Here is a 26,750-nt window from a genome sequence, read left to right as displayed (position 1 = left end):
ATAGAGATTATTAAGGCTAATGTTGAATATCCTGTTGCTGCACTGAAATTCTATGTAACTCTACATGATAATTGATTATTTACATTAAAATAAATTTTAGGTCTCGTTTAGGAAATCTAATTGCAAACGTACTCAAAATTCTATTAAGCAACGCACCTTCCTGCTGAAGACACTATGTACAATGTTTTGCTGCCAACGAGGCAATGTAATATTTAGTGAAGTAAAGGACTGAAAACTCAAATTAATTGAATTTTTTATCAACAGTACTAGTGATTCCATTACTCACCTCAGGAGCCAGAACAAAGGTCAAGATGCCAAAAAAGTGAGTCCACTTTTGTTATTAAGGGGGCTTTACTTTTAGAAATTACGGCTTGAAAAATGAATGACTTTATTTTTCTATGGGAATAGTCTGTGGCTAAATTACATAATCCAGATACACCAGTGATATAAGTCAGAGAGATACACGGATGAAAGTTAATCACTTTAATGATGAAAGTTAGTCAGTTATTCCAAAAGAAATGTTGGAAGGTTGCCAATGTTATTTTCAAGTATTGTCACTGTTTTCATAGGCCAACACATGATGAAGTAATGCTGTGGTCTGAATCGGTGGATAAACTGTTGTCTCACAAAGGTAAAGTCTCATTGAAATGCACAATACAGTTACTGGAAATACCTTTTAATTATCTATGCTTTTTAATGTTGTGTTTGTTATTGAGGAGCATTTTCCTAATGCAGATGGAGGTAATCTTCTTGCTCTTTGCCTTCCTATCATTACCCCTACCCTTGCCCCCACTTCCCCAGTCACCACCACCACCACCTAGATCCCTCTGTGGAAATGTTTGGCTGTTTATTCCACACAGGATAAGAAAGTAAAACATTGCAGATTCAGGAAACGTGGACACAACAGATCTGTGGAGAGAAAACAGAAGAGTGGATTTCTCCTGGCTGCGAATGACAGCATTTTAAAAGAAAGGGAAGGCAGTGGAAGTTGTGGGGGAGCAGAGGAACACACACTTAAACAGACACTTAATTGAAGCTCTTCCACTCAGTCATGCTGCCATAAAACATGATGGCTCTGCACTGCACCCACTCCCAACACCCATAATATCCATCAGAGAATCTTCTGGGAATGGTGAAAAGTCAAGTAGAAAGAAATTTGGGCCAGTTTTGGTTACTTCCAAAAGAGAATGGACAGATTCCAGGTGAGTAGCATTGGAACCAGGAAAGATATTGGTCAAACCTGATCAAACTTTCTCCATTGACATCAGCTGCAGACAGTAAATCCCTCATTACTTTCATTAATACAATTATAATTTCTATTGTTTCACACAAACATCACTTTGTTCAGCTCGTTCCTATTCACCACTGTTATGGGTCAGCTTCTTTCCCTGTTGTGTGGTTATGTCTCTTTCTCTGCTTCCTTCCCCCTTGCTTTCATCTGTGATAGCTTCCATTTCTGACACAAGTTTGTTATCTGACATTCTGACTCATCTAATAAAAGCAAATTACTGCGGATGCTGGAATCTGAAACCAAAAGAGAAAATGCTGGAAAATCTCAGCAGGGCTTTCCGCATCTGTAAGGAGAGAAAAGAGCTGATGTTTCGAGTCTAACTGACCCTTTGTCAAAGCTAAAAAAAGGGAGAAATAGGGAGGTATTTATACCAGGCTGAGAGAAGGTGAGTCATGGCTCCAGAAGCAAAGGTAGCAATAAAGAGGTGATAATGACAGTGCATAGAGAGATTATAGGGAGATTAGGAGCTGTGAATGAACAAGGCTGAAACCAGTGCTATGTGACAAAATATGTGGGGGATGGTGGGGATGGGTGAAGCACAATCCTGCTCCCATGCCCACATGGCCGTCCTTGGCCTGCTGCAATGTTTCAGTGAAGCTCAACGCAAACTGGAGGAACAACATCTCATCTTCTGACTAGGCCTGTTACAGCCTGCCGGTCTCAACATGGAATTCAACAACTTCAGATGATTATCCCATCTCGACCCCTCTGCTTTCATTCTGCTCCGTAATTTTATTTCATTTATTTTATTTAACTTTTTTAATTTTATTTCTTTCACTGCTCCATGCACAGCTCCTAATCTCCCTATAATCTCCCTATGCACTGTCACTATCACCTCTTTATTGCTACCTTTGCTTCTGAAATAAGAACACAAAGTGCTGGAAATACTCGGGTCTGGCAACATCTCTGTAAAGAGATACAGAAGCCAGGACCTTTCCTTGTCCTAAGTGGTTGGGGGGAAACATCTTCAGTGGTCACTGACTCCCTGCCCCCACTAGTCAGAAAACATGCCAGCATTATGTGCTGGTTTCCTAGTCAGGAAACTAGCCATTTGTCTCAGCTGCTGGGAAAGCAGGTGTATAAAGGTGAACAGGTCTGGAGGGGTTAATGCTGACAGCACCATCTGATACGACCATGGTAATGCGTGGACTTAGGTGGTGGCAGGGAGGGAAGTGTCTGGGGCTAAATGGTCAAATTATTTGCCCTCCTTTCCACCTTTCTCACCATTTCAAGGGAATGGATAATTTTCCTTTAATGGTCAGGGTATTGAGTACAGGACTTAGGAGGTCATGTTGCGGCTGTACAGGACATTGGTTAGGCCACTGTTGGAATATTGTGTGCAATTCTGGTCTCCTTCCTATTGGAAAGATGTTGTGAAACTTGAAAGGGTTCAGACTGAGGGGTGACCTTATAGAGGTTTACAAAATTATGAGGGGTGTGGATAGGATAAATAGACAAAATCTTTTCCCTGGGGTGGAGGAGTCCAGAACTAGACGGCATAGGTTTAGGGTGAGAGGGGAAAGATACAAAAGAAACCTAAGGGGCAAATTTTTCACACAGAGGGTGGAATGTGTATGGAATGAGCTGCCAGAGGAAGTGGAGGAGGCTGGTACAATTGCAACATTTGAAAGGCATTTGGATGTGTACATGAATAGGAAGGGTTTGGAGGGATATGGGTCGGTGCTGGCAGGTGGGATTAGATTGGGTTGGGATATTTGGTTGACATGGATGGGTTGGACCAAAGGGTCTGTTTCCATGCTGTACACCTCTCTGACATCTGGGGGATCATAATTCAGTATTAACTCTGTTTCTCTTTTGTTGTCAGTCCTGCTGAGTATTTCCATCATTCTCTGTTTTCCAATGCATGGTTTTGTTACAGATATGTTTCCAATGGTCTGCTTAAAGTTTACTTCTTTACCACAGCTGGTCAGGTTGCTTTCAGAAACTTCCTTACAAAGGAATACAGTGAAGAGAACATCGATTTCTGGTTGGCCTGTGAAAACTACAAGAAAATCAAGTGTCCTACAAAACTGGCTTGTGAGGCCAAGAAGATTTATACCAAATTTATCAAAGTTGAGGCACCTGGAGAGGTATGTATTTTTTTTCTTTTGAAAAAATGACTTCATGCTTGTAGCTGTCATCAAATTGAAAACTGGAAAAACTTTGGCAGAATATTACAAGATCTCATATCAAATCTCTGCATGGTCTTGCCCCATCCAATTGACAGACAGCCATGGCCAAAGTAATTGTCATTTGGAATGGTCCAGGATAACAAAAGAAAGTTAGCAGAGATTTATTCAAAGCAAATCATGTTCATTGAACCTAATTGAACACATTGCTTCAGCAGCAGGAGTGTTGTGTGGGGTTGATGTGGGTGTAAATTTTTAAAAACATTTAATAAAGTCTCAGATAATACACTAGTGAGCAATAAAGTAATGCACTTGGGATTAAAGGAATGGTGTAACATGGATCCCAAATTTCCTAACAGACATATAAAATATTCAATAGTGATTGGTTGTTTTGCAGATTGGATGGAACTATATACCATTGTGTTCTCAAGGAATCAGTCAGGTTCAACTGATTCATACAGTTTTCCATACACTTTTGAGGGGTGGTGGGGTAATTACTGAGGGTAGGGGGTGGCTGCTTCAGTAGCAGACAGCCCTCCTCAGTGGAAAGGACCTCCATAAGCCACAGTGACCAATCAGAGTGGCCCCTCCTGAGTCCACATCACTACTGTTCTGGCTTGTGTGCAAATAACAGTGCTGTGTTCTTGATTATATGGTCATGAATGAATTCAATACTGACTAACATTTCCTAAAAACAGAAAATGCCTGGCCCACTCAGTAGGTCTGGCAGCATTTGTTGAGAAAGAAACAGAATAAATGTCTCAGGTCGTTGACCTTTCCAGCATTTTCTGTTACTTCAGGTTTTTGGCTAATACAATGTATTGTTTCTCTAATTCAATGTCATCTTATTTTCATCACCAAACAACAGGGAGGAGCAAACAAAGAATTTGGCAACAGTTTGTCATTTTGTCATTTTATTCCTTGTAGTATTTGAACTAAGTGACGTGATTTGTGCAAGGAGAAAAATTAATTTTCTAATTTTGACACCTAGTTTTAGTTACTTTCATTATCTTTTTTTTTTGTGTGGATTTGTATTTCAATTCACCTGGCTGTGACTTCAAAAATAGAGTCAAATACAGGACCGTAAAAAGTTATGTTGGTAACAGTTTTAGTCCAATTTTTTTTTGAAAATAATTTTTCAAATTCAAGACATTTACTGTGGTAGTTTACTGTTAATTTATTGGAATCTTTGTTTGTGAACTGAAGGAGTAATTCAGAACTAAACGTTTACATAACTGCCAGAGATATTTTTATTGAAGTCACAACAGTACAATGCAGAAATGTGTAATTTGACCCCATTGTTGAAGCTTTTTTTCAAGCCAGCCTTTCTCTTATTAGATTACCTACAGCGTGGAAACAGGCCCTTCAGCCCAACAAGTCCACACCAACCCTCCAAAGACCAACCCACCCAGACCCCTTCCTCTAACTAATGCACATAACACTACGGGCAATTTAGCATGGCCAATTCACCGAACCTGCAAACCTTTGGACTGTGGGAGAAAACCGGAACACCCGGAGGAAACCCACGCAGACACGGGGAGAATGTGCAAACTCCACCCAGACAGTTGCCCGACATGGGAAATGAACCCAGGTCACTGGCGCTGTGAGGCAGCAGTGCTAACCACTAAACCACCATATGCACTATTTAAGAGATGAGTTAGATATACAATGTATATGTTATGGAAAATAATCTAGGAAGCTATAATTGCAGTTGTAAATTGTATCCCACTGATTGGGATATTTGTAGCATTTTTGTGTTTCTGTATTACATTACTGTGTTACATTAATGCATTCTGCGTTATATAATGACAGTTAAATGTTTCAAATGTTTTAATACTATGATCTTGATTTGTGACTAACTTTAATTACTGTGTATGATATACAATGGTCCCTTTAAATTTTCATCAGCCAGAGCATGCTACAAAATCCTTTGAATGTTGCTTTGTGTCAGGAACAAGTGTCCTGCCCAATAGTTCTGAGTGGCCTGTTTAGTTCAATGCATAGTGCATTCCAGATTGTTGCACATTGTACCCACATACATGTTAGAGGAAGGATCGCGCCCAACTGACTCCATTCCACCTCACCTCAAATGTCCACAACTTGATCTCTCACGAGTGCCAATGCACCTCATCGCTAAGGAATCACAGCCTATGTCGATCTGCACAATCCCAATCTTTCTCTCCTCTCAGTGGTTCCCAGGCTAGCTCCCTTCCGGGAATAGGAACAGCTTTGTTCTAGTTTCTCCATCTGCACTTTTCATGACTTTGAATCACTTCACTCAACCTTCCCTTCTCTAAGGAGAACAACCCCAGCTTCTCCAATCAATCCAGGTAACTGGGGTTCCTCATTCTTAGAGTCAAATTCATAAAAAAACAGCAGGTCTTCAAAGGGGTTTGAATAAATATTCAGAGGACTGATCATGGACTTAAGAAAAGACCAGACCAACGGAACAAACTGGATCTATCTTCAAAAACGCAGGCACACATTTAATGGGTTGCCTGGTTTACATCCCTACTGTCCTATTCTATGATGTGGAGGTGCGGTGTTGGACTGGGGTGGACAAAGTTAAAAATCACACAACACCAGGCTGTAGTCCAACAGGTCTATTTGGAAGTACAAGCTTTCGGAGCGCTACTACTTTGCCAGATAGCTAGCTGACAAAGGAGGAGCGCTCTGAGAGCTTGCACTTCCAAATAAACCTGTTGGGTTATAACCTGGTGTTGTATGATTTTTAACTTTGTTCTATTCTATGACAGCAATTGTCTATAATTTTATTGAATAAAAACTAACAGTACCATCTGGAAAAACAGGCCTAGAGGAATTCTCCTAGTGCTGTAATTGATGTTCACTTTCCTACATCCTGGGATCACCACGAACAGAGTAAAATCAATCAATCAAAGGAAATAATTGTCATTGGTATCATCATGTTTATTGTACAATTCTGGTTGATCTTCTACAGGAAGGATGTTGTTAAACTTGAGAAGGCATAGAAAAAAATTACATGAAGGTTCCCAGAACTGGAGGGTTTAAAGTATAGGGTGAGGTTAAATAGGCTGGGACTTATTTTCCATGGAGCATTGAAGGCTCAGGTGACCTTGTAAACGTTTATAAAGTCATGAAGAGTATGGATAGGGTGAATAATCAAGATCCTTTTCCTAGGGAATGGGTGTCCAAAACTAGAGGATATAAGTTTAAGGTGAGAGGAGAAAGATTTAAAAAGGACCTGAGGGGTAACTTTTTCATATATAGAGAGTGGTGCAAGTATGGAACAAGCTGCCAGAAGAAGTGGTGGAGGCTGGTACAATTACAGCACTTAAAAGGTAACTGGATGGGTATATGAATAGGAAGCGTTTAGAGGGAGATGGACCAAGTGCTGGCAAATGGGACTAGGTCAGATTGGGATGTCTGGTTGGCACAAATGAGTTGGACTGAAGTGTCTGTCTCCGTGCTAGATGACTCTATGACTCTGTTAATGGTCATGGTCATTTGAAAGCTTTTTTTCTGAATGTTCCTGTAAATTTTGCTTCTAAAATCTCAAGGATATTGTACTTTACTGACTAACTTTGAGATAAGATTCAGATGTGGTTGAACTAGGTCCACTATTTTCTGCACAGTAAACAGGATGGCACAACTAAGGAATGTATTTCTGTGCCTACGTTGAACCAGAAACATGTTGGGCACGAAGATTATCCAACAGCACCCAGCACAGGCTCTGAGACATAACTTGGATCTCTTGAAATTCCTCATGAATTAGATTCAAGACCTACCTAATGGCCGATGCTAGTGTCTTACCAGCCCATCATTCATCTGAGTTCTGCCTGCAGCTCCACAGTAGGTATTACACACAACTCCCCCAGTTTAGTGATAATGTGGGCCAGGGCCCAGTATTGAGTGGACCTCAGGTCTACCCATTCAAAATTGTCTCCTACATTGAATTCAAATCAGCTTGATAGCTCGATCTCAAAGTGAGAGTGCAATGGGAATTAACAAATTGACACTTCCTGTGAGTGCCAGTCACTGAGATCCAGGACAGCAGTGTACCTCCTGTCCTCTGATCTACTCTTCCCGGGGAGTACATCGCAGTATCAGATATATGGAACAAAGGGAAGTACAGTTTAATGGGTACAGGTCAAGATCAAGAGAGACTAATTAGAGCACTAATGGAAACCATTCAGTATTTGTTCACAACAATGTGAAAGGCAGAATTTAAAATGTAATCTTTCAGACTTTTATGTAATAAAGGAAGAGTGGACTATAATTAAAGCTGTCAAGCTATATCGATGGCCAGTTGATGATATGAAGCTTGCAGTTTTGATTACTTGCCATTAATTTCTAACCTGGTTGTGGATATATTAGTAAGGAGAAGGTAAGAGCACAAGGAAGAACTAGGTGAGAAAGAGATATTTAATCCAGGAAGCTTCTTATTTAGATTGCATGGTGGCTCAGTGGTTAGCACTACTGCCTCACAGCGCCAGAGATCCGATTTGGAGTCCAACCTCAGGTGCCTGTCTGTGTGGAGTTTGCACATTCTCCCCGTTCTGCGTGGGTTTGCTCCAGGTGCTCCGGTTTCCTCCCACAGTCCAAAGATGTGCAGGTTAGTTGGACTGGCCATACTGAATTGCCCATCGTGTTCAGGGATGTGTAGGTTAGATGCATTACTCAGGGGAAATGGAAAGTAATAGAGTAGGGGAATGGGTCTGCGTGGGATACTCTTTGGAGGGTCAGTGTGGATGTATTGTGCCAAAATGGTTTGTTTCCAAACTGTAGGGATTCTATGATAGAGATGTTCATGGCCATGTCCAATTCTTAAGTGTGCAAGCTAGCTACCTAATGATCAGGATATTATAGTCAGAGTCAGGTCTAATTTTCATATCATGATCAATTGTTATCTCTTGGTAATTGCAGATTAGAGGTTTCATCACATAACCTCTCATCTTCAAAGTCCTGCTCAGTTAAGTGGCCAATTTATTTGATCTTTCAGTATTTTGATCAGCAATAAAAGCTTAGAAATTGTAAAGCTCAGCTCTAAACAGGACTGGGGATGGTTTCTGGAAGTTGAAGGTCCTCTGATTTAGGGTACTTTGAATCGCCTGGTGCTTTCCTACACAGTCTGTGTGTTGCCCCATTGTGGAAAGGTATTCCTAGAATTTGAGCTGAAAATGTGTTGCTGGAAAAGCGCAGCAGGTCAGGCAGCATCCAAGGAGCAGGAGAATCGCCATTTCGGGCATGAGCCCTTCTTCAGGAATATTCTGATCTCCAGCATCTGCAGTCCTCACTTTCTCCTATTCCTAGAATTTACCAATAGCCTCTGAGCTGGTGTGGTCATAACAACACACAGTCTTACCAGGTGATTTGGTACTGATTTCCTGGATGTAGGCTTTAATGAGGAATTTGGGAGAATTTTGTGAGAAGCTCAGTAAGGTCTCTCTTGATAGCAAGAGAGTCAGGTTGTCTTTTCCAACTATGTTCTGGGTATCAGGTTGAGATTCTAACTAATGAGTGGGGTAAGAAGCCTAATAACTGGAATAACTCATTTTCACCTTTTCTAATAATAACCTCACCTTATTAGTATCTGCTCTCCGTTACTACCACCATAAGATAGAAATGAGAGAATATCAGCATGAAAGCCTGAGTGGGTACCTGGTGACTCCAACTCACCAGTTACTCCTCTGGACCTCCACCTTGGACAGCCCAGCATCAAGATCTCACTATGCACTGATTGGGCAGAGGCCACATGCATCCCACATCCATGGGGACTGGCATCTGACATATGAGGAGAGTAGATAGAGTAGAGTAAATTTTATTTGTCATTTCTACCATATACAATTGATACAGTTAACAAGACAGTGTTCCTCCAGGACCAGGGTGCTACATGGACAGCACGAACTACACACCTCTCTGCACCATCGTAACACATCTCCAGTCCACTTACGGTATACACTTCTGCATTTTAATGTTGCACTTTGAACTGTGCTGGCAACTGTCATTGGAATATAGCTACAAAGACACAAAGTGGAAAAGCATGAACCTTGGTGAGAGGTGTGTGCAGTGGCAGAGATAGAATGGATGTGAGGTTGCAGAAAGTAAATAATAGCACATACCCTCATTGACCTTCTTGCTGCACTGCTGGACATTTCTCCAGGTGGCAGAGACCACCCTAACCTGGTGACAACCACAGACCAGGCTGGAACGATCTGGTCTCACTGCCTCCTCTGCTGATCCTTTGGGAAGAGGACATCCATCTTCCACAGCATCCTGTCACCCAAGACCCCCCAGCTTCCTGTCCACAAAACAGGGCACAACCACAATGGGCAACTCCAGACTGACAGCACTTGTCTGGATGTATACAGGCCTTTTAAAGGTGGCATTGGCGCAAGTGGATCATAGAATCCCTACAGTGCAGAAAGACATCATTCAGCCCATCAAATCTGCACTGACCCTCTGAAGAAGATCCCACTCAGACCCACCCCATGGTCGTAACCCCATATGGGGTTTTTAACCGTGGCCACCCACTTAACCCGCACATCCCCAGACATGACAGGGCAGTTTTTCTAACCATTGCCAATCCACCTAGCCTGCATATCTTTGAACTGTGGGAGGAAACTGAAGCACCCAGAGGAAATCCATACCAATGTGGGGGGAATTTGCAAACTCTGCACAGTCACCCAAGGATGGAATCGCACTCTGGTCCCTGCCACTGTGAGGCAGCTGTGCTAAACACTGAGATACCATGGGGCCCATGAGGGATCGCAGGACATCCCAGCAGTCACAAATACTTCAAGCTGTGATGAGTGGGAGATTTAGGCTGGCACTGGATGAAAATGGTGTCATTGGGACATGGCAGGCAGTTAATGAGGCATTAATAGGATTATAATGTAAGAAAACCACTCAACCTCGCAGACAGAGAAACCTTGCTTGAAACTCAACAAAAATGTCACTTTGCCAAACTGCAGTCACAGTGCCACATCTGCAGTCAACTACACTGTAGTCTCTGAAGATCTCTTACATTATATTCTATTTCAGGAATTAGACTGGATGGATTATTGAGAAGATTTACAACAGGATCCCAGAAGTTCATCTTTAAATCCAGAGCAATCTGTACAGGGTAACATCCCTTTCACATTCCTCAGGAAAAAAAGAGCCTCAGATTAAACCTTAGCACAAAACCATATGACATGCTGACTTATGTGTAAAGTTGTAGACTTTTATTATAATTTGCTTTCAGAAAGGCTCTGGAATATGCACTGCAAGGGAACATCATCTAGTTTCATTTTCATGCCTTCATTTTCTTTCTCACAGATTAACATTGATTTTACAACACGAGAGAATATTGCCAAAAGCATCAATGAGCCTACCCCTTCCAGCTTTGACCTGGCACAGAAACTAATCTACAGCCTGATGGCAAAAGACTGTTATCCCAGATTCCTGAGGTCCAACAACTACCTGGAACTGGTAACCAATGCAGAAAAAAGTCAGCAGCAATGAAGCCATTCTGTTTTGACATTATGTACAACGAGCAGTAAATCATCAGACCAGAAATAGTAATTAGTTGTTGACTGGACAGTGAGAATATTGCCAGTAATTTAAGGCCATCTGGATAGCTCAGGCTGATCTGAAATAATTAATGACAAAAGTGATTAATGAAATGTTCCCAAATATTTAGACTGCTGTAATCCTAAAGAAGAATATTCTCAGTGCATTTAGTTTCTTAGTTATTGTCAGATTTGAAGGATTCTGTGTTAATCTCCAAGATTGATCTGAACATTATACTGTAGAGTGTTAAATCTTGTTGTTGCTAATATTGTGGGCCTCCCAGAGGAGTTGTCCTTATTTGGGATTGAAATGTTAGTTTGGCTGTTAAGCACAATAGGATTTTAGTCATGAACTCTAAGAGTCTAAAATTGCTTAAGTTAGAACAATAAGATTTCAATGCTTAACTCACGACATGAATTCAAATTTCTTCCAATTAATGAGGTGATAATACTCACCTTAAAGTGAATTCAGGGAGACCTATACTGAAACATTCTCATTGTGCCTTTTATGTAGGTTCTGTCATAACTTTCAAAGACTGTTTGAATAAATGGCCTTGTTTTCTGGGCGTTTAGTCATTATAGATGGTACTATTCTTTTCTCAAATAATTTATTTATATAAATTTCAATCGCTTTATAAAAAGCGATTATCCAAAGAACTGGATTAAAGCCATCTGCTCCAAATTTGGCAAGAATGCACTTTAAATGACTCAGGAAAGTATAACTACTCTCCAAATTATCTTTAGATTTGATAAGGAAAACCAATAAAGGACTATCACATACTCTTTCATCATTTGCAACTGTCACTGGCTACTCAAACTGTTTATTTGGTCACCAGCTATTAGTCTGCTGTTATCAACTGCTGTCATGCTTCCTAATTTCATCACTCTGTAACTGTTACTTTTAAAATCATTTATAGCTTTGACAACAGAATAAAATCCTTCTGCAAACTCAGGCTGTTGTAGTGCATTTTAATTTGAATTGAAGCAGCATTTGACTTTGTTCTCAGGGTTTGTGATTGGTAGCAATATTTTAAACAGCGTTCCTTAAATTGCAATGAAGTTTTAATAGTTTATCCAGGACACAATGCAGATGAGTTCAAAGAGTTAAAATCCTCTGGACATCATTCTGTTGAAATCAAGATGATTTTTGCTTGTGTCAGATTATCTCTGCACATGTTGCCTAAACTGGGTCTAGTAGATATTATAAGGTGCACTGTTACCAACATTCCTGCTGAAGCTCTACCCAAACTGTACTGACAGTCCTGCTAGTCTTTGTTACATTTTTATCCACATCTTACTTCACTGAGCATACTCAGGCTGGATGTTACTTCATCGCTTTCTGAATTTTGTCTTCTATACTTTCCAAACTGTGTACTCTCGTTCTTTTCAGCTACAGTTCAAGCTGCTAATAATAAATAGCACTCATGAATAATAAGAAAATTTCAAAGCAAACTTTATCTTAAAAGCATGCCGTGAAATGTTAAACAATGTAAGCAATGTGTTGGAGTGTGATTAATGCTGTTATTGATGGAGTGAAATTCAATTTGGCAATGGTCACATTGAATGTTGACATTATTGTGCACTATACTTTAATACATTTATCTCAATTTTAATTAACATGCTAAAGTAGTCCACACAAGAATTCCAAATGAATGTAAAGACATTCAGATGTATTATTACATTAAAGATATCCTCTTAATTTTATACTTTCTATAAAAGGTTACTTTTTACTATTTTAACTTAGCTTTATGTGAGAGACTCATTTGAATCACTCTCCATCGACTTGCCAGTACATTCCTGATACTCTAAATGCTTCTGTTTAATGCAGCAGGTGCACAGGAACACACTCAGCTCGCGGTTCCCTTTCAAGTCGCGCACCATCCCAACTTGGATACACATCACCATCCCTTAATATTGCTGTGTCAAGACCTAAAACTCGCTACCTAACACCACTGCAGTAGCTTCACCTGAAGAACAGCAGTGTTTCAAGAGAAACGCCCATGATCAGAGCACTTCTCAGAAGTACCTGGACGTGGATAGTAAATGTCAGCCTTGCTAAAAACACCCACATCCTGAAAATGATTTTTTGTTTAGTGACCTGTGGTTTACACACTGCAAATAGGCAGAAAGTACAACCAGGAACACAATATATTCCAAATAAATTCTCCTCCGCATAGGTTTTATTTTTAACAGCTTACTGTTGGTGTTGCATAAAGAGGAACACAGTTAGAGTTCTGTATGTGAGCAGCAGCAATGGGAATTTCTACTTGATGGGAGCCATTTTCATGCAGATGTTCCAATATCAATGTTCTGCTGTGTGTAATATGGAAAGTATGGCATGATTCAGACTTGCCTACATGTAATAAAGAGCTAGGGCTCCTTTCATTAACTCATACACCTTTGAATAAGAAATGTTATCTCAACTTGAGTTTTGATCAGTTGTACTTCTACCTCAGGCATGTGAACCCTACCGATTTACTGGGCTACCAACTTGTTTTTATTCATTTATGAAATGTGAACATTGCTGATAAGGCTGGTATGGATGACAAGGTGTCACTGCCTTCATGACAGAGATGTCGAACATAATCCAGCTTATTGAACAACTGCAGCCCATCTGGTGTACACAAAATTCTCGAGTTAACTTTATTGAATTTACGAAGTGAGTTACAACTCCCAAGGCCAAGGGGTGGAGGGAATAATGGAACAAGTAAAGTTCCACCCTGTCCCCAATCCCTTTTACAAAGGCCTGATTTTTTCTCAGGCATATGAAGTGGTCACCCGAGACATTAGGACCCTAAAACCACCTTAAGTACAGTAGCACCTCGACTTACGAACTTAATCCGTTCCGGGACCCGGTTTGCAAACCGAAAAGTTTGCGAACTGAATCAATTTTTCCCATTGTTCGGATAGCGTAAGAATGCTTGGATGGCTGTTCACAGCGCACGCGCCAAAGATGAACTGAATGAGATCACGCGGGGCCCGAGAGTTTTTGTGTTCAACAAGCGCGTAGCAAAGCAGAACAATGAAACCACGTGGTCGCACACGGGCTTTTTTGCGTTCGTACCTTCGCTCATACCTTGAATTTCGTATGTACGTTGAAGCAAAATTTTATGTACAATCCTGTTCGTAAACCAATTTGTACATGAACGGGGTTGTTCGTATGTCGAGGCACCACTGTACATGTAATGGCCACCCTGACAGAACAATCTGATCTGCAGAAAGTGAAAGGCAAAGCATGTGGTATGCATAACCAAAAAACAGAAAATATGGGAAAAACTCAGCAGGTCTAGAAGCATCTGTATAGAGTTACCATTTTGAGTCTGATATGACTTTGTCAAAGCTTCTGAACTTCTTCAGTTCTGAAGAAGTGTCATATAGGATTTGAAATGTTAACTATGTTTCTCTCCACCCAGATGCTGCCACACCCTGCTGAGCCTCTGTAGCAATTTGTGTTTTTATTTCAAATTTCCAGCATCTAAAGTATTTTACTTTGGTATGTATAATGGCCACCTGATCTGTTGCCTGTCTTTATAACTCGTGATTTTGAAAATGCTTCTTCATATGACCCTTATCCTCCAGTCTGCCCTTCCTTTCTGTAACCTTTGAAGTGTGTTGCATTAGGTGGCCTAGTCTAGACTTTATTTAACATACTGGGGGCTAAATTCAACAACTCCTGAAAACCAATGGCAAGACTGCGATGCAGGATAATCTGTGCCTGGTATCTCTGATGTATGTTGCACAGCAACGTTGTGCTGTCAGCTTATTAACCTGATTGCAGCTTGCAGCCAGCTCTAACCATGCAGTGAGTGGTTCCATTCCTGAACAGAATGTCCAAAGTTGTGCAAGATTAGCACTGGTTAAAGCTATCCTGCACCAGATGACAACAGCCTTCATCTTACAGTAAGTTATCTTGTCACCACAACAGGCTGCAAGTTGTTATGGAACTCATTCCGATTTGGAAAAATACATGATAATAGGAAAGGATAGCGATATTAGACTTCAAGGGACTCCAATGCTGTACTTAAGGTGCAGAGAGAGATACGCTGTTGTATATTGGATCAGAAGGCCCAGCAGACACACTCACCAATGGCAACTAGCTGTGGCAATCAATGCATGAGTCTGCCCCCAAGGACCTGGATGCAGTGGACAAAAAAATCTCAATGACATCACATGCATGGTTAATATCAGTGAGTGCAACTTCAAATTACACTGACTGTACCACTAGCCTCAGCCACTGCTGAATCCATCACACAGCAGATAGCAGGGGAACACCATCACCTGCAAGTTCCCCGATAAGCCAAACACCATCCCGACTTGGAAATATATTGCTGTTCCTTCACTGTCACTAGGTCAAAATCCTCAAACTCAACAATGGCGCTTACACCCTTATGCATAGCCATGGTATAAGATAGCATCTCAGTGCCACTTTCTTAAGGGCAATTATGGATGGGCAAATAGTGAGCTTGACAGGACCACTCGCATCTTTGAACAAATGGCAGTGGTTTCTAACTGAAGGAGGAGCTGTGTAGCTACGTGTCCTTACTCCAATAGCAGAGACAGTGCTCCCTGGCATTGCAGCAACCTGGGGCTGTGGCCAGCTATACGATTAAAAGTGGGATCTTTAAGCCTGATTCTCTTTCTCACATTACACTTGCCCCTCAGCTTGCTCTAGCTTCTAATTAGACACTGGAAATGGTGTAAGTATGTACCTCTTAAAATTCCCACTGTCCTCACACATGCTTGAGCCTTTCTCCCTTCAAATAGTCAAAAACTAGAAACTGGACAGAAAGTGGTAGAAGACAGGACAGTGATGGTTACAAAACCCAGTTTCAGATAATACTTCAGATGCTGACTGATTTTGTAGAGGCAGCATGGTAGGTCATGGATCACAAATAATTTTAGCTACAATTTCATCCTGTCTGAGTGTGTATGTGTGTGTGCGTGTGGGTGTGCATGATGCAGCTAGACAGGGAGAGCCCGGTGAGACAGGAAGGTATATAATGGCTGTCCATCTAAAAGGAAAGGAGGGGATACTTAATCCAGATCTCTCCATGTTCAATTAGTAGATCTTTCTGTCAAGGACAGAGTGTCCTACCAGATCCAGACCAATCTGCCAGCATACCCCCTCATAGGTCCATGTGGTATGGCTGGTTCAGTATCATCGGCCTGGCCTCAGACGAAGATACGAAGATTGGTGGAGTTGTGGATAGTGAGGAGGGCCTGTTGTTGGCTGCAAAGAGACTTAGATATGATGCAGAGCTGGGCTGAGGAGTGGCAGATGGAGTTCAACCCTGTCAAGTGTGATGTTGTCCACTTTGGAAGGACAAATAAGAATGCGGAATACAGGGTTAACAGTAGGGTTCTTAGTAAGGTGGAGGAACAGAGCGATCTTGGGGTCTATGTTCATAGATCTTTGAAAGTTGCCATCAGGTGGATAGAGCTTGTAAGCAGGCCTATGGTGTATTAGCGTTCATTAGCAGAGGGATTGAATTCAAGAGTCGTGAAGTGATGTTGCAGCTGTACAGGACCTTGGTTAGGCCACATTTGGAGTACTGTGTGCAGTTCTGGTCGCCTCACTTTAGGAAAGATGTGGAAGCTTGGGAGAGGGTGCAGAGAAGATTTACCAGGATGTTGCCTGAAATGGAGAATAGGTCGTACGAGGATAGGTTGAGAGCGCTAGGCCTTTAGTCAGGCAAGGATTTTAATTAGCCTCTGATTGGGAAGGCTGCTGTGAAGTTCTCCTGCTCTGGTCTAATTTGGAAGGAAGCAGGAAGACAATGGGATCTTCACCCTGACTTGGCCCTCTCCTCACCTCACCCTCAAAACCCAAGACAGGCATTAAATTCCAGCCAAGGTGTGCAAATGTTGGGTGACTAGGGAATTGGGTAACGTTCACTCAGATTAGAATAGGAGAGTTGAGGTAGAACAGAACAGCCAAGATAGCTGCCTCCCTTCCTCCTCTTCCTTGTCCTTCTGCCTTCTCAGCTGGTTACTGTAGGTAGCTGATGGCAAGCTTGGTTCCACCTGAGGGTGATGGCACACGGCAATCAGCTGATCAGCATGAAACATCACATCCACTCTGTCAGGTACTGCAGGACTGCTCCAGAACATTCCAAATAGCAGAACCATTGTCTCATCATGTCAACAGACCATTCTCTCACATGCATATGCCAGCTTATACTATTACACATAGGCTACAGATATATGTGTGTGTGTATGTGTCTGTGTGTGTGTTTGTGTTTGTCTGTGTGTACGTGTTTGTGTGTCTGCATGCATGTGTCTGTATGTGTGTGTGCATGTCTGCATGCATGTGTGTCTGTTTGAATGTGTGTTTCTATGTCTGTGTACCTGTATTTCTGTGCATGTGTCTGTGTGTGAGCATGTGTCTGTATGTAAGTATGTGTCCATGTGTATATGTGCCTGTGTATGTTTCCACGTGTGTCTGTGTGTATGTGTCTGTGTGTTTCCATGTGTTTGGCTGTGTGTATGTGTTTGTATGTGCATGTGTATGTATGTGCGTGTCTATGTGTAAGTGTGTGTATGTGTTTCCATGTGTGTGTGTGTGTTTGTATGTGTGTTTCCACGTGTGTGTCTGTGTGTATGCATGTGTGTATGTATGTATGTGTGTTTCCGTGCGTGCGTCTGTGTGTCTTCTTGCCAAAGAGGATAGCAATGGTCATCCAGTAGACACCATTGCACTCAAGTGTAGATGGCAGAGTCAATACTGCAGGTGGAAAGGGCACAGCCAGAACACCGAGTGTCAATTCCCTGTCTGTGACGAGAAAGCAGCTGGATTCTGAGGAAGTGGAATCCCTTTCAGTTGTGGTATACCATAGAGACATATATATATATATATATATATATATATACCGCCTGAAAAGTGTGGCCATTCATTGACTCCTCTACCACAAGAAAACCTAAATCTGCATGAAGCCATGTTTATTTCCAGAAAAAAAACTTTATTCGTAAGATTTGCAGCAGTACATTGCATAATGTCAAGTTTAAATTGTTAAACTAACTGCAATATGGTTTACTTTATTTCAGTGCAGTATGGGGAACCCTGGGGTGACAGGTTATGTTTAAAACATACATTTCACATCAAACATTCTCAGGTGTTTACAACCTGACGTGCTTTACATTGGCTGCAGCCCTATTTTGCATTTTGCACTATACACAATAATTCATGGGCTTTTCCATTTTGCAGCAGTTTCCCCAAATTTTAGTGCGTCACATAGTTCTGGATCTTACAATGTGTCAGTCTGCAACACTCAGCTGTGAACACCTCTTCCATGAACTCAATGTATTTCCCTTTCTTCAACTGTTAGCTGCAGTAGCTTCCTCTAAAGAACAGTAGATGGCAAAGTGTGAGACACTGCAAATATCTCCAGCTCCAGCCTGTATAAACATGGTGGTGACAGTAGGCTAGGTAACGTTCGGGCTCCTAAGCCCATTCGCTGCAGAGCGCCAGGCCAGCTGAATCCAATTTTCACTTTTATATTTCCTTTCCTCTCTCTTTTTTTGTCTTCTTCCATTTGTTGGTGGAGTAGACAGCATCTGTGGTCAGCGTCAGGATTGGAGATGTTGGTCTTCAGCTGCGATGATGCAGTAGGCCCGAATCAGTCCTTCTGCCATCAATGGAAGTAGCAGCTGCAACAGTCATGGCCTGGTATGGTTACTGTGGGACTCCTGGTGACAGAGGCCAGGAGCAGGACTCCTAGCAGTGATGCGGCAGTGATGCTGGCCAACCCGGACCCCATTTATAGAGACCCTGGATTCCATTGTGCAGACTCCCCATCCAACACAAGAATGGAGGAAGATGAACCTTTAGTTATATTCCAGTTATATCTTAATATCTGCTGTAATTCAAAATGAGCATAGTGACTTATTACACTTTTCACTGTATTTATTTGTTAAATACAAGTCACAATAAATTATTCAATTCAATTTAAAATATTACTCAGGTGCATAAAATTTCAACACCATGGTCACCTTTACAGTCACTGTGAGATTTTTTTCGGTCCGCTGAAATTGTATGCGTGGCTGTACAGGCTGATAGATATGGGTGAGTCTGCCCCTTGCAAAGCAAAGGTATTGTTTTTCACTGAGCCTTTGAATAGGAAACTTGCTCCCTAAACACAGTCTTCCACTGGGAGCCTTCTTCTTCATCCTCCCCCTATCTCTTGTTCTGCTGAGCATGCTTCCATTCCCCAGCTTATTCTATATTTAAAGGGGAATACTTACAAGTACCTGGAAACTTCTATGTCTTGAAGTCAGAACAATATCCTTCAGCATTTGTGGCGCACATCTCGTAGACAATTGCAACTTCCAGCAAGTTTGGAAAACAGCGAACTCTTGTACAATCAGAAAAAACGTCGGAAGAAATCAATCGGAAATAAACACAAAAGCAGTTGTCATGTCATAGAATCATAGAGGCGTACAGCATGGGTACAGATCCTTCAGTCGAACTCGTCCATGCGGACCAGATATCCTAAATTAATCTAGTTCCATTTGCCAGCACTTGGCCCGTATCCCTCTACACCCTTCCTCTTCATATACCCATCCAGATGCCTTTTAAATGTTGTAAAATATCAGCCTCCGCCACTTCCTCTGGTAGCTGATTCCACACATGCACCATCCTCTGTGTGAAAAAGTTGCCCGTTAGGTCCCTTTTAAATCTTTCCCCTCTCACCTGAAACCTATGCCCTTTCGTTATGGACGACCCTGGGGAAAAGACGTTGTCTATTTACCCTATCCATGCCCCTCATGATTTTATAAACCTCTATAAGGTCACCCCTCAGCCTTCGATGCTCTAGAAGAATAGTCCCAGCCTATTCAGCCTCCTGCTTTAGCTCAAATCCTCCAATCCCGGCAACATCCTTGCAAATCTTTTCTGCACACTTCCAAGTTTAACAACATCTTTCCTATAGCAGGCTGACCAGAACTAAACAGAGTATTTCAAAAGTGGCCTACAGTGTCCTATACAACCACAACATGACCTCCCAACTCCTATACTCAATGCAATATCTATTGATCTATTTTAAAGAAAAGCACTGGGTGTGGGAGTAGGGAGGTCCATCTCTCCTGTTGCTGAATGCCTGTTCAGCCATGCATAAAGCGATAGCATTACTTTGAGCATTTCACATTGCTCGATATTGAGATCGGCTTATGCTGAATACTTTCTGTGGAAATTCATTGTCAAATACCATCTCCCTCAGCACAATGACATCTGGAAAAATCATACCAGAAGGATGTGCATGATCCTCACGTTCCAGTTGAATGTCAAAGTACCTCTGTAACACCAAAGAACTGCCACTATAGATCTCAATGTTCCACCCACTATTCTCTCAAGAGTCATTGTACATAATTTCTCATATCAGGGACAACAGATGCTGATGACAAATTCCTTATATGTATGAGAATACAAAACTCAAGCCTTTTTTAACAAGTTTTGTCCTGAGCAACAACACAGCAAACTTTGTTTAACATGCGCAATGTAAATTAGATTTTTAAACATTGATATATTTTGTCCCAGGATGTGGAAGAGCTTGAGAAACAGAGTTGAGATACTTCCACTTGCTTCCGCTGTATCTTACGTAATGTTCCTTCTATGGATATTTAGATTTAGCTTCTCAAAGGATATCTGCTGACCTGTACAAAGGCCAGTTGTTGTTGGTATTTGCCAGTTGTCATAGCGACCAAATATTTTCAATTATGTTTTACATATTCATAAATGTTCTGTTCACAAGGGGGGAACACAGTGTTCCATGAAAAGAACATATTCCACCCAAAGTCTACATTAAAATAATGAATACACTTCAGTACTGTGCTTCATTTGCATAAAACATCTTTGAGATATCTAGTAGCTATAAAATGTCCTTAAATAAATGCAAATCTTTTTTTTAAAAGACATCTTGCTTAAAATCTCTTGCACTGCTTAATGTTAACTGGATACTCCCATGCTGCATCAACATAACCTTGCATTTGCTTACACTGATAATTACTAATACTTCAAATGCCAGGACGGTATTGCACAGTGGTTAGTACTGTTGACTCACAGGGCCAGGAGGCTGGGTTTGATTCCAGCCTCGGGCTTCTGTCTGCATGGACTTTGCACATTCTCCCCGTGTCTGCATGAGTTTCCTCTGGGTGCTCCGGTTTCCTTCCACAGTCCAAATGTGTGCAGGTTAGGTGGATTGGCCGTGCTAAATTGCCCATAGTGTCCAGGGATGTGTAGGCCAGGTGGATTAACCATGGGAAATGCAGAGTTACAGGGATGGGGTGGGTCTGGCTGGGATGCTCTTTAGAGGGATGATGTTAACTTGAGGGGCTGAATGGCCTGCTTCCACACTATGGGGATTCTCTGATTCTGACTAGGTTTTCTGGTACAAAATTCAAACTCACACAAGGTTTGAAATCTTTCCAAATGTATGTTAATTCAAAGTTCTTGACATCCATCAAAGAAAAGGTGGTATGTGGTTGATGCACTGGGAACGCAAGTAAATCCAAATTCCTGAAGTTCAAGAGTGGTACTCTGATTGGCGTTGGGGTACCTTCTTGTGTTGCTCATTGTTTACTCTAGTTGTTTACTAATGTTGTTCAACTGCTGAACGTGAACTTGGAAAATATGTTTGTCATATTTTAATCTATTGCCAGATTGCTAAACAGAATCAGACTTATTGTGACCTTCATTCCCATATAGCAGTACCTTAAAACCTTGAGTGAAATGCAGTGCCACAATTTAACTTCTGTCATTGTGCTTGATCTGCATTTAATTTTTCAACAAAATCCACGTAGTATCACTTTATGCATTGCCTGTGTGTGCTCAGCACACACAACTAGTACTAGTGTTAATGCCTTTTATTGGTTCAAATGTCCAAAGGACGGATTTCGAAATAGAAGGAAGAAACACCCACACATGATCCAATGGTTATCAAAAAAAAAGCTGGGTTCAGCTTCCAAGTATATTCCTTCCTGATACTGATGCTATATGGTAATTGTGATGTCAATGGACTTCTCTCACTCTGCTAAAAATAGAATTCTATGTTTGGGCTTATAATTTTTTAAATAGAATCCATACGGTGTGGAAACAGGCCATTTGGCCCAACGACCCTCAACGAGTAACCCACCCAGACCCATTCCCTTACCCTATTACTCTACATTTACCCCTGACTCAAGCACCTAACCTACACATCCCTGAACACTATGGGCAATTTAGATTAGATTAGATTAGATTCCCTACAGTGTGGAAACAGGTCATTCGGCCCAACAAGTCCACACCGACCCTCCAAAGAGTAACCCACCTAGTCCTAATTCCTAACTGACTGTTGCACCTAACACAATGGGCAATTTAGCATGGCCAATTCACCTGACCTGCACATCTTTGGACCGTGGGAGGTAACCGGAACACCCGGAGGAAACCCGCGCAGACATGGGGAGTATGTGCAACTCCACACAGACAGTCGCCCAAGGCTGGAATCAAACCTGGATCCCTGGCACTGTGAGGCAGCAGTGCTGTCTACTGAGCCATCATGCCGCAATAGATTATGTAAACCTGATATCAATGGAGTATTGTAAAGTTGATAGGAATGGAATGCTGTGGCCCTGATATTAATAGACTTAATTAACAAGGTATTCGAACATTTTCCTCTGAGGCACAACCAATAACCACAATATAGACACAACAAACATTGTTATTGTCCATTTCTTCATGCATAAAATATGTTTGAAATGTGAAGGAAATTTCAAACTCCTGCTCTCTCAGAGATTCAATGAATGAAAAATGTGATCTACCAAAGACAGAGACTGGTGAAATGTCTTTGGCTGATTCATATATTCCATCTTCATTTGAAGAACACTAAAATAGCTATCTCCGACAGTTGAATATTATACAACTTGTATTTATAAAATGCCATGAATGTGACAAAATATCACAGCAAAACAACATTTGACAGTGAAGATTTCTGAGGGATGATGACCAAATATGTTTTCAAAGAGATAGACTTGGAGGATTGCTTTCAGGGAGAAAAGAGAAGTGGAGGAGGTTTCAGGAATTGCAGGGTGTAAGGCCTTGAAACTGAAGGCATAGTGTCCAATGACAAAACCAGGTCAGAATTGGAGGATTGCAGATATCATGGAGAGTTGCAAGACTGAAGAAAATTGAAGATGCAGGGTGGGAAGAAGCCATGGAGAAAGTTGAAATACAGGATGAGAATTTGAAACTGACCATGTTGCTTAACAGAGAACTCATGCAGATCCACAAGAATAGAGTGGGGGATTCCCTGCAGGTTAGGACACAGACAGCAGAGCTTGGATGACTTTAACTTTACAGAAGGCAGAATGGAGAAGGCCAGGCAGGAGTGTAATGGAACAGTCAAGTTTAGGGGGAACTAAGGCATGGATGACAGTTTCAGCAGCAAATGAGGTGAGCCAAAAACTGAACCAACCATCATTTTGTTTGTTAAAATGGGCAGTCTTAATGGTGGCTTGAGTATGTGGTTGGAAGATCAAATGGACCACCATGGCTGTGCTTCAGTCTGATTCAACATGTTTCAACTTTGATCTCCAGCATCTGCAGACCTCACTTTCTCCAGTCTTAATGATGGCTTGAGTATGTGGTTGGAAGATCAAATGGACCACCATGGCTGTGCTTCAGTCTGATTCAACATCATAAAATTGCCAATGAGTGAGTTGGAGTCATGAGCAAACTTTGTATCTAGGACTGAAGACATGGCTTCTGTTAGGTAAAAACAATGACTGCAGATGAAGCTCCTTGGATGCTGTCTGAACTGCTGTGCTCTTCCAGCACCACTAATCCAGAACATGGCTTCTGTTGTCTTCCCTGTATTTAGTTGGAGGACATTTCTGCTCATTGACTACAAATTTCTGAGCACTCATGGATAAACTCAAAAGTGACGCTCCAGGAAGAAGACCTGCAATTGCGGTCTATCAAGACATTGCTGACCTCAGTGAGGCTTCCCTTGCTGTGTAGGACAAGCTGATGGAACAGAAATCAACACCTTCTATTTGAAAAGAAAGGCTGACAATGATCTTTGGAGTTGGCTTTGTATTTGGAAGGATCCTGGATAGACTGCTAGAAATCTCTAATTGTTTAAATGAAAGGCTCATGACCCTTCACTTCCAGCTTAGTTGTAATCACTATGTCACCATCATATGAAGATGTGACGGAAAAGTTTTATTCTGATCTTGATGAAATCTTCACTGCCATCGTAAAAAAAGAAAAATCTGTGACTCTCATGTCTGGAGAGGAATAATTGAGAAACATGGGGATGGACAGGGAGAAGCCAATGCAAATAGTGTTTTCATGTTGACAAATAGTGCTCAACATTGCCTCATTAGAATAAACATTCCAGAGGAAATGTATAACACCATGTGGAAGTATCCTGGATCAAAGCGTTGGCACCTCCTGGATTGTCATTGTTTGGGTCAAAGGTTAGAGTGACTCAACCCTGGAACTCAATTCTGGAACTGATCCCTGAATGGCAGATCATCAGTTTAAGTTAATCAATGATGCACATTCACCCAGCACCAAGATTGTACTAGGCCCAAAAGCCCAAGCTGACTGAAGGGAGGAATTCTATGTGCAGCTCACAGCCAATGTGGAACATCTTCATACATCCAGCTCAAATTGACAACAGTAGAAGTATATCATAGAGTCATAGAGATGTGCAGCACAGAAACAGACCCTTCAGTCCAACTCGTGTATGCCAACCAGATATCCTAACCTAATCTAGTTCCATTTGCCAGCACGTGGCCCATATCCGTGTAAAACCTTCCTATTCATGTTCCTATCCAGATGCTTTTTAAATGCTATAATTGTACCAGCCACCGCCACTTCCTCTGGCAGCTCATTCCATACACACACCACCCCCACGTCAAAAAGCTGCCCATTAGGTCCCTTTTATCTCTTTCCCCTCTCATCCTGAACCTATGCCCTCTAGTTCTGGACTCACCCACCCCAGGAAAAAGGCCTTGTCTATTTACCCTAGCCATGCCCCTCATGATTTTATAAACCTTTATGAGGTCACCCCTCAGCCTCTGATGACCCGGCCTGTTCAACCTCTTCCTACAGCTCAAATCCTCCAACCCTGGCAACATCCTTGTCAATCTTTTCTGAACCCTTTCAAGTTTCACAATGTCCTTCCTATAGCTGTCACCAGACAAATATGTCAAGACCATTTGGTCAAACCAGGGCTGGTTTTGACAAAAACAATGCTGAAATGTGTGACACCAGAACAAAAGGATGTCGTTTTCATTGGCTAGCAGGACAATCCAACGTCACAAGCGCTAGGTTGACCTCCGGGGAGGGAGGCACGGGTGCCATCGGCCGGTGGACAGTGTTTCGGGTTCAGCTGGGCACAGTGGCACAGTGGTTGGCATTGCTGCCTCACAGCGCCAGAGACCCGGGTTCAATTCCCGCCTCAGGTGACTCTCTGTGTGGAGTTTGCACATTCTCCCCGTGTCTGCGTGGGTTTCCTCCGGGTGCTCTGGTTTCCTCTCACAATCCAAAAATGTGCAGGTTAGGTGAATTGGCCATGCTAAATTGCCGGTAGTGTTAGGTGAAGGGGTAAATGTAGGGGAATGGGTCTTGGTGGGTTACGCTTCGGCAGGTCGATGTGGACTTGTTGGGCCGAAGGGCCTGTTTCTACACTGTAAGTAATCTAATCTAATCTAATCAAGATGGCAGCATTGAAACAGCTCAAAGCTAATGCTGAAAGAGAAATCCAGCAGGTAGATGATTTATGATGGGAAGCGGAAGCTCAAGAAATCCAACACTATAATAATATGCAAAGCTTTCTTTAAAGCAACATACTCCCCACCCTGGGCTATTTGTAGACCAAGGTCAAAAGACAAATTCCCCCACAGCCATTTGATGTTGTCTTTCTCTTCTGGATGACAATGCCATCTGTCAATGCTGGAACAAACATTTCCAACAACTCTGAAAATGTGTTGCTGGAAAAGCGCAGCAGGTCAGGCAGCATCCAAGGAACAGGAGAATCGACGTTTCGGGCATAAGCCATTCTTCAGGAATGAGGAAAGTGTGTCCAGCAGGCTAAGATAAAAGGTAGGGAGGAGGGACTTGGGGGAGGGGTTTTGGAAATGCGATAGGTGGAGAGCGCCTCATCTTCTGCCTGGGAACCCTCCAACCACAAGGGATGAACTCAGATTTCTCCAGTTTCCTCATTTCCCCTCCCCCCACCCTGTCTCAGTCAAATCTAGAAGGGCTTATGCCCGAAACATCAATTCTCCTGTTCCTTGGATGCTGCCTGACCTGCTGCGCTTTTCCAGCGACAGATTTTCAGCTCTGATCTCCAGCATCTGCAGCCCTCACTTTCTCTCAAAGATTTCCAACAACTCATCAGCCATTAATCTACAGTGACTGAAACTCTCCAGGTTATCCCTGATTATCTGCAGTAGAACCCAAGGAGGAGTCACCATCCATTAGAAAGCTAAGTTAAGCAATAAAATGGATGAAAATCATTACAGTCTGCAAAGCTGATGGTATTCCAATTGAGGTGTTCAAAACTGGAGACTTTTCCTTACATCAAGACTCAATTCATGCATCCTACAGAGATGGGAGGAAAATAAATCCCACCCACCTACTTAAGGAATGCAACAATGGCAACTACCTTCAACAATGGGATCTATCAATTGTCAAATCCTGGGGGTTATGATTGACTAGGAACTGAACTGGGTGAAAGTGAGGACTGTAGATGCTGGAGTTTAGAGTTGGGAGTGTGGTGCTGGAAAAGCACAGCAGGTCAGGCAGCATCTGAGGAG

The 26,750-nt window shown here is 42.0% G+C and overlaps 1 protein-coding gene across 1 annotated transcript; it reads left to right on the top strand.

Annotated features, from left to right (window-relative positions):
• The first annotated feature begins 570 nt into the window (after positions 1 to 570).
• Positions 571 to 11,419, top strand: LOC122554573 (regulator of G-protein signaling 21-like). Its single transcript, XM_043699822.1, has 3 exons — positions 571 to 631; positions 3,215 to 3,381; positions 10,720 to 11,419. The coding sequence occupies exons 1-3, from the start codon at positions 589 to 591 to the stop codon at positions 10,903 to 10,905; spliced, it is 396 nt and encodes a 131-aa protein (XP_043555757.1). The 5' UTR covers positions 571 to 588; the 3' UTR covers positions 10,906 to 11,419.
• The last annotated feature ends 15,331 nt before the right edge of the window (positions 11,420 to 26,750 follow it).

Source organism: Chiloscyllium plagiosum, chromosome 11, assembly GCF_004010195.1.
Source record: "Chiloscyllium plagiosum isolate BGI_BamShark_2017 chromosome 11, ASM401019v2, whole genome shotgun sequence".
Lineage (NCBI taxonomy): Eukaryota > Metazoa > Chordata > Chondrichthyes > Orectolobiformes > Hemiscylliidae > Chiloscyllium > Chiloscyllium plagiosum.
Note: the sequence above shows the minus strand (reverse complement) of the source record. Positions and strands in the feature narration are given on the sequence as shown.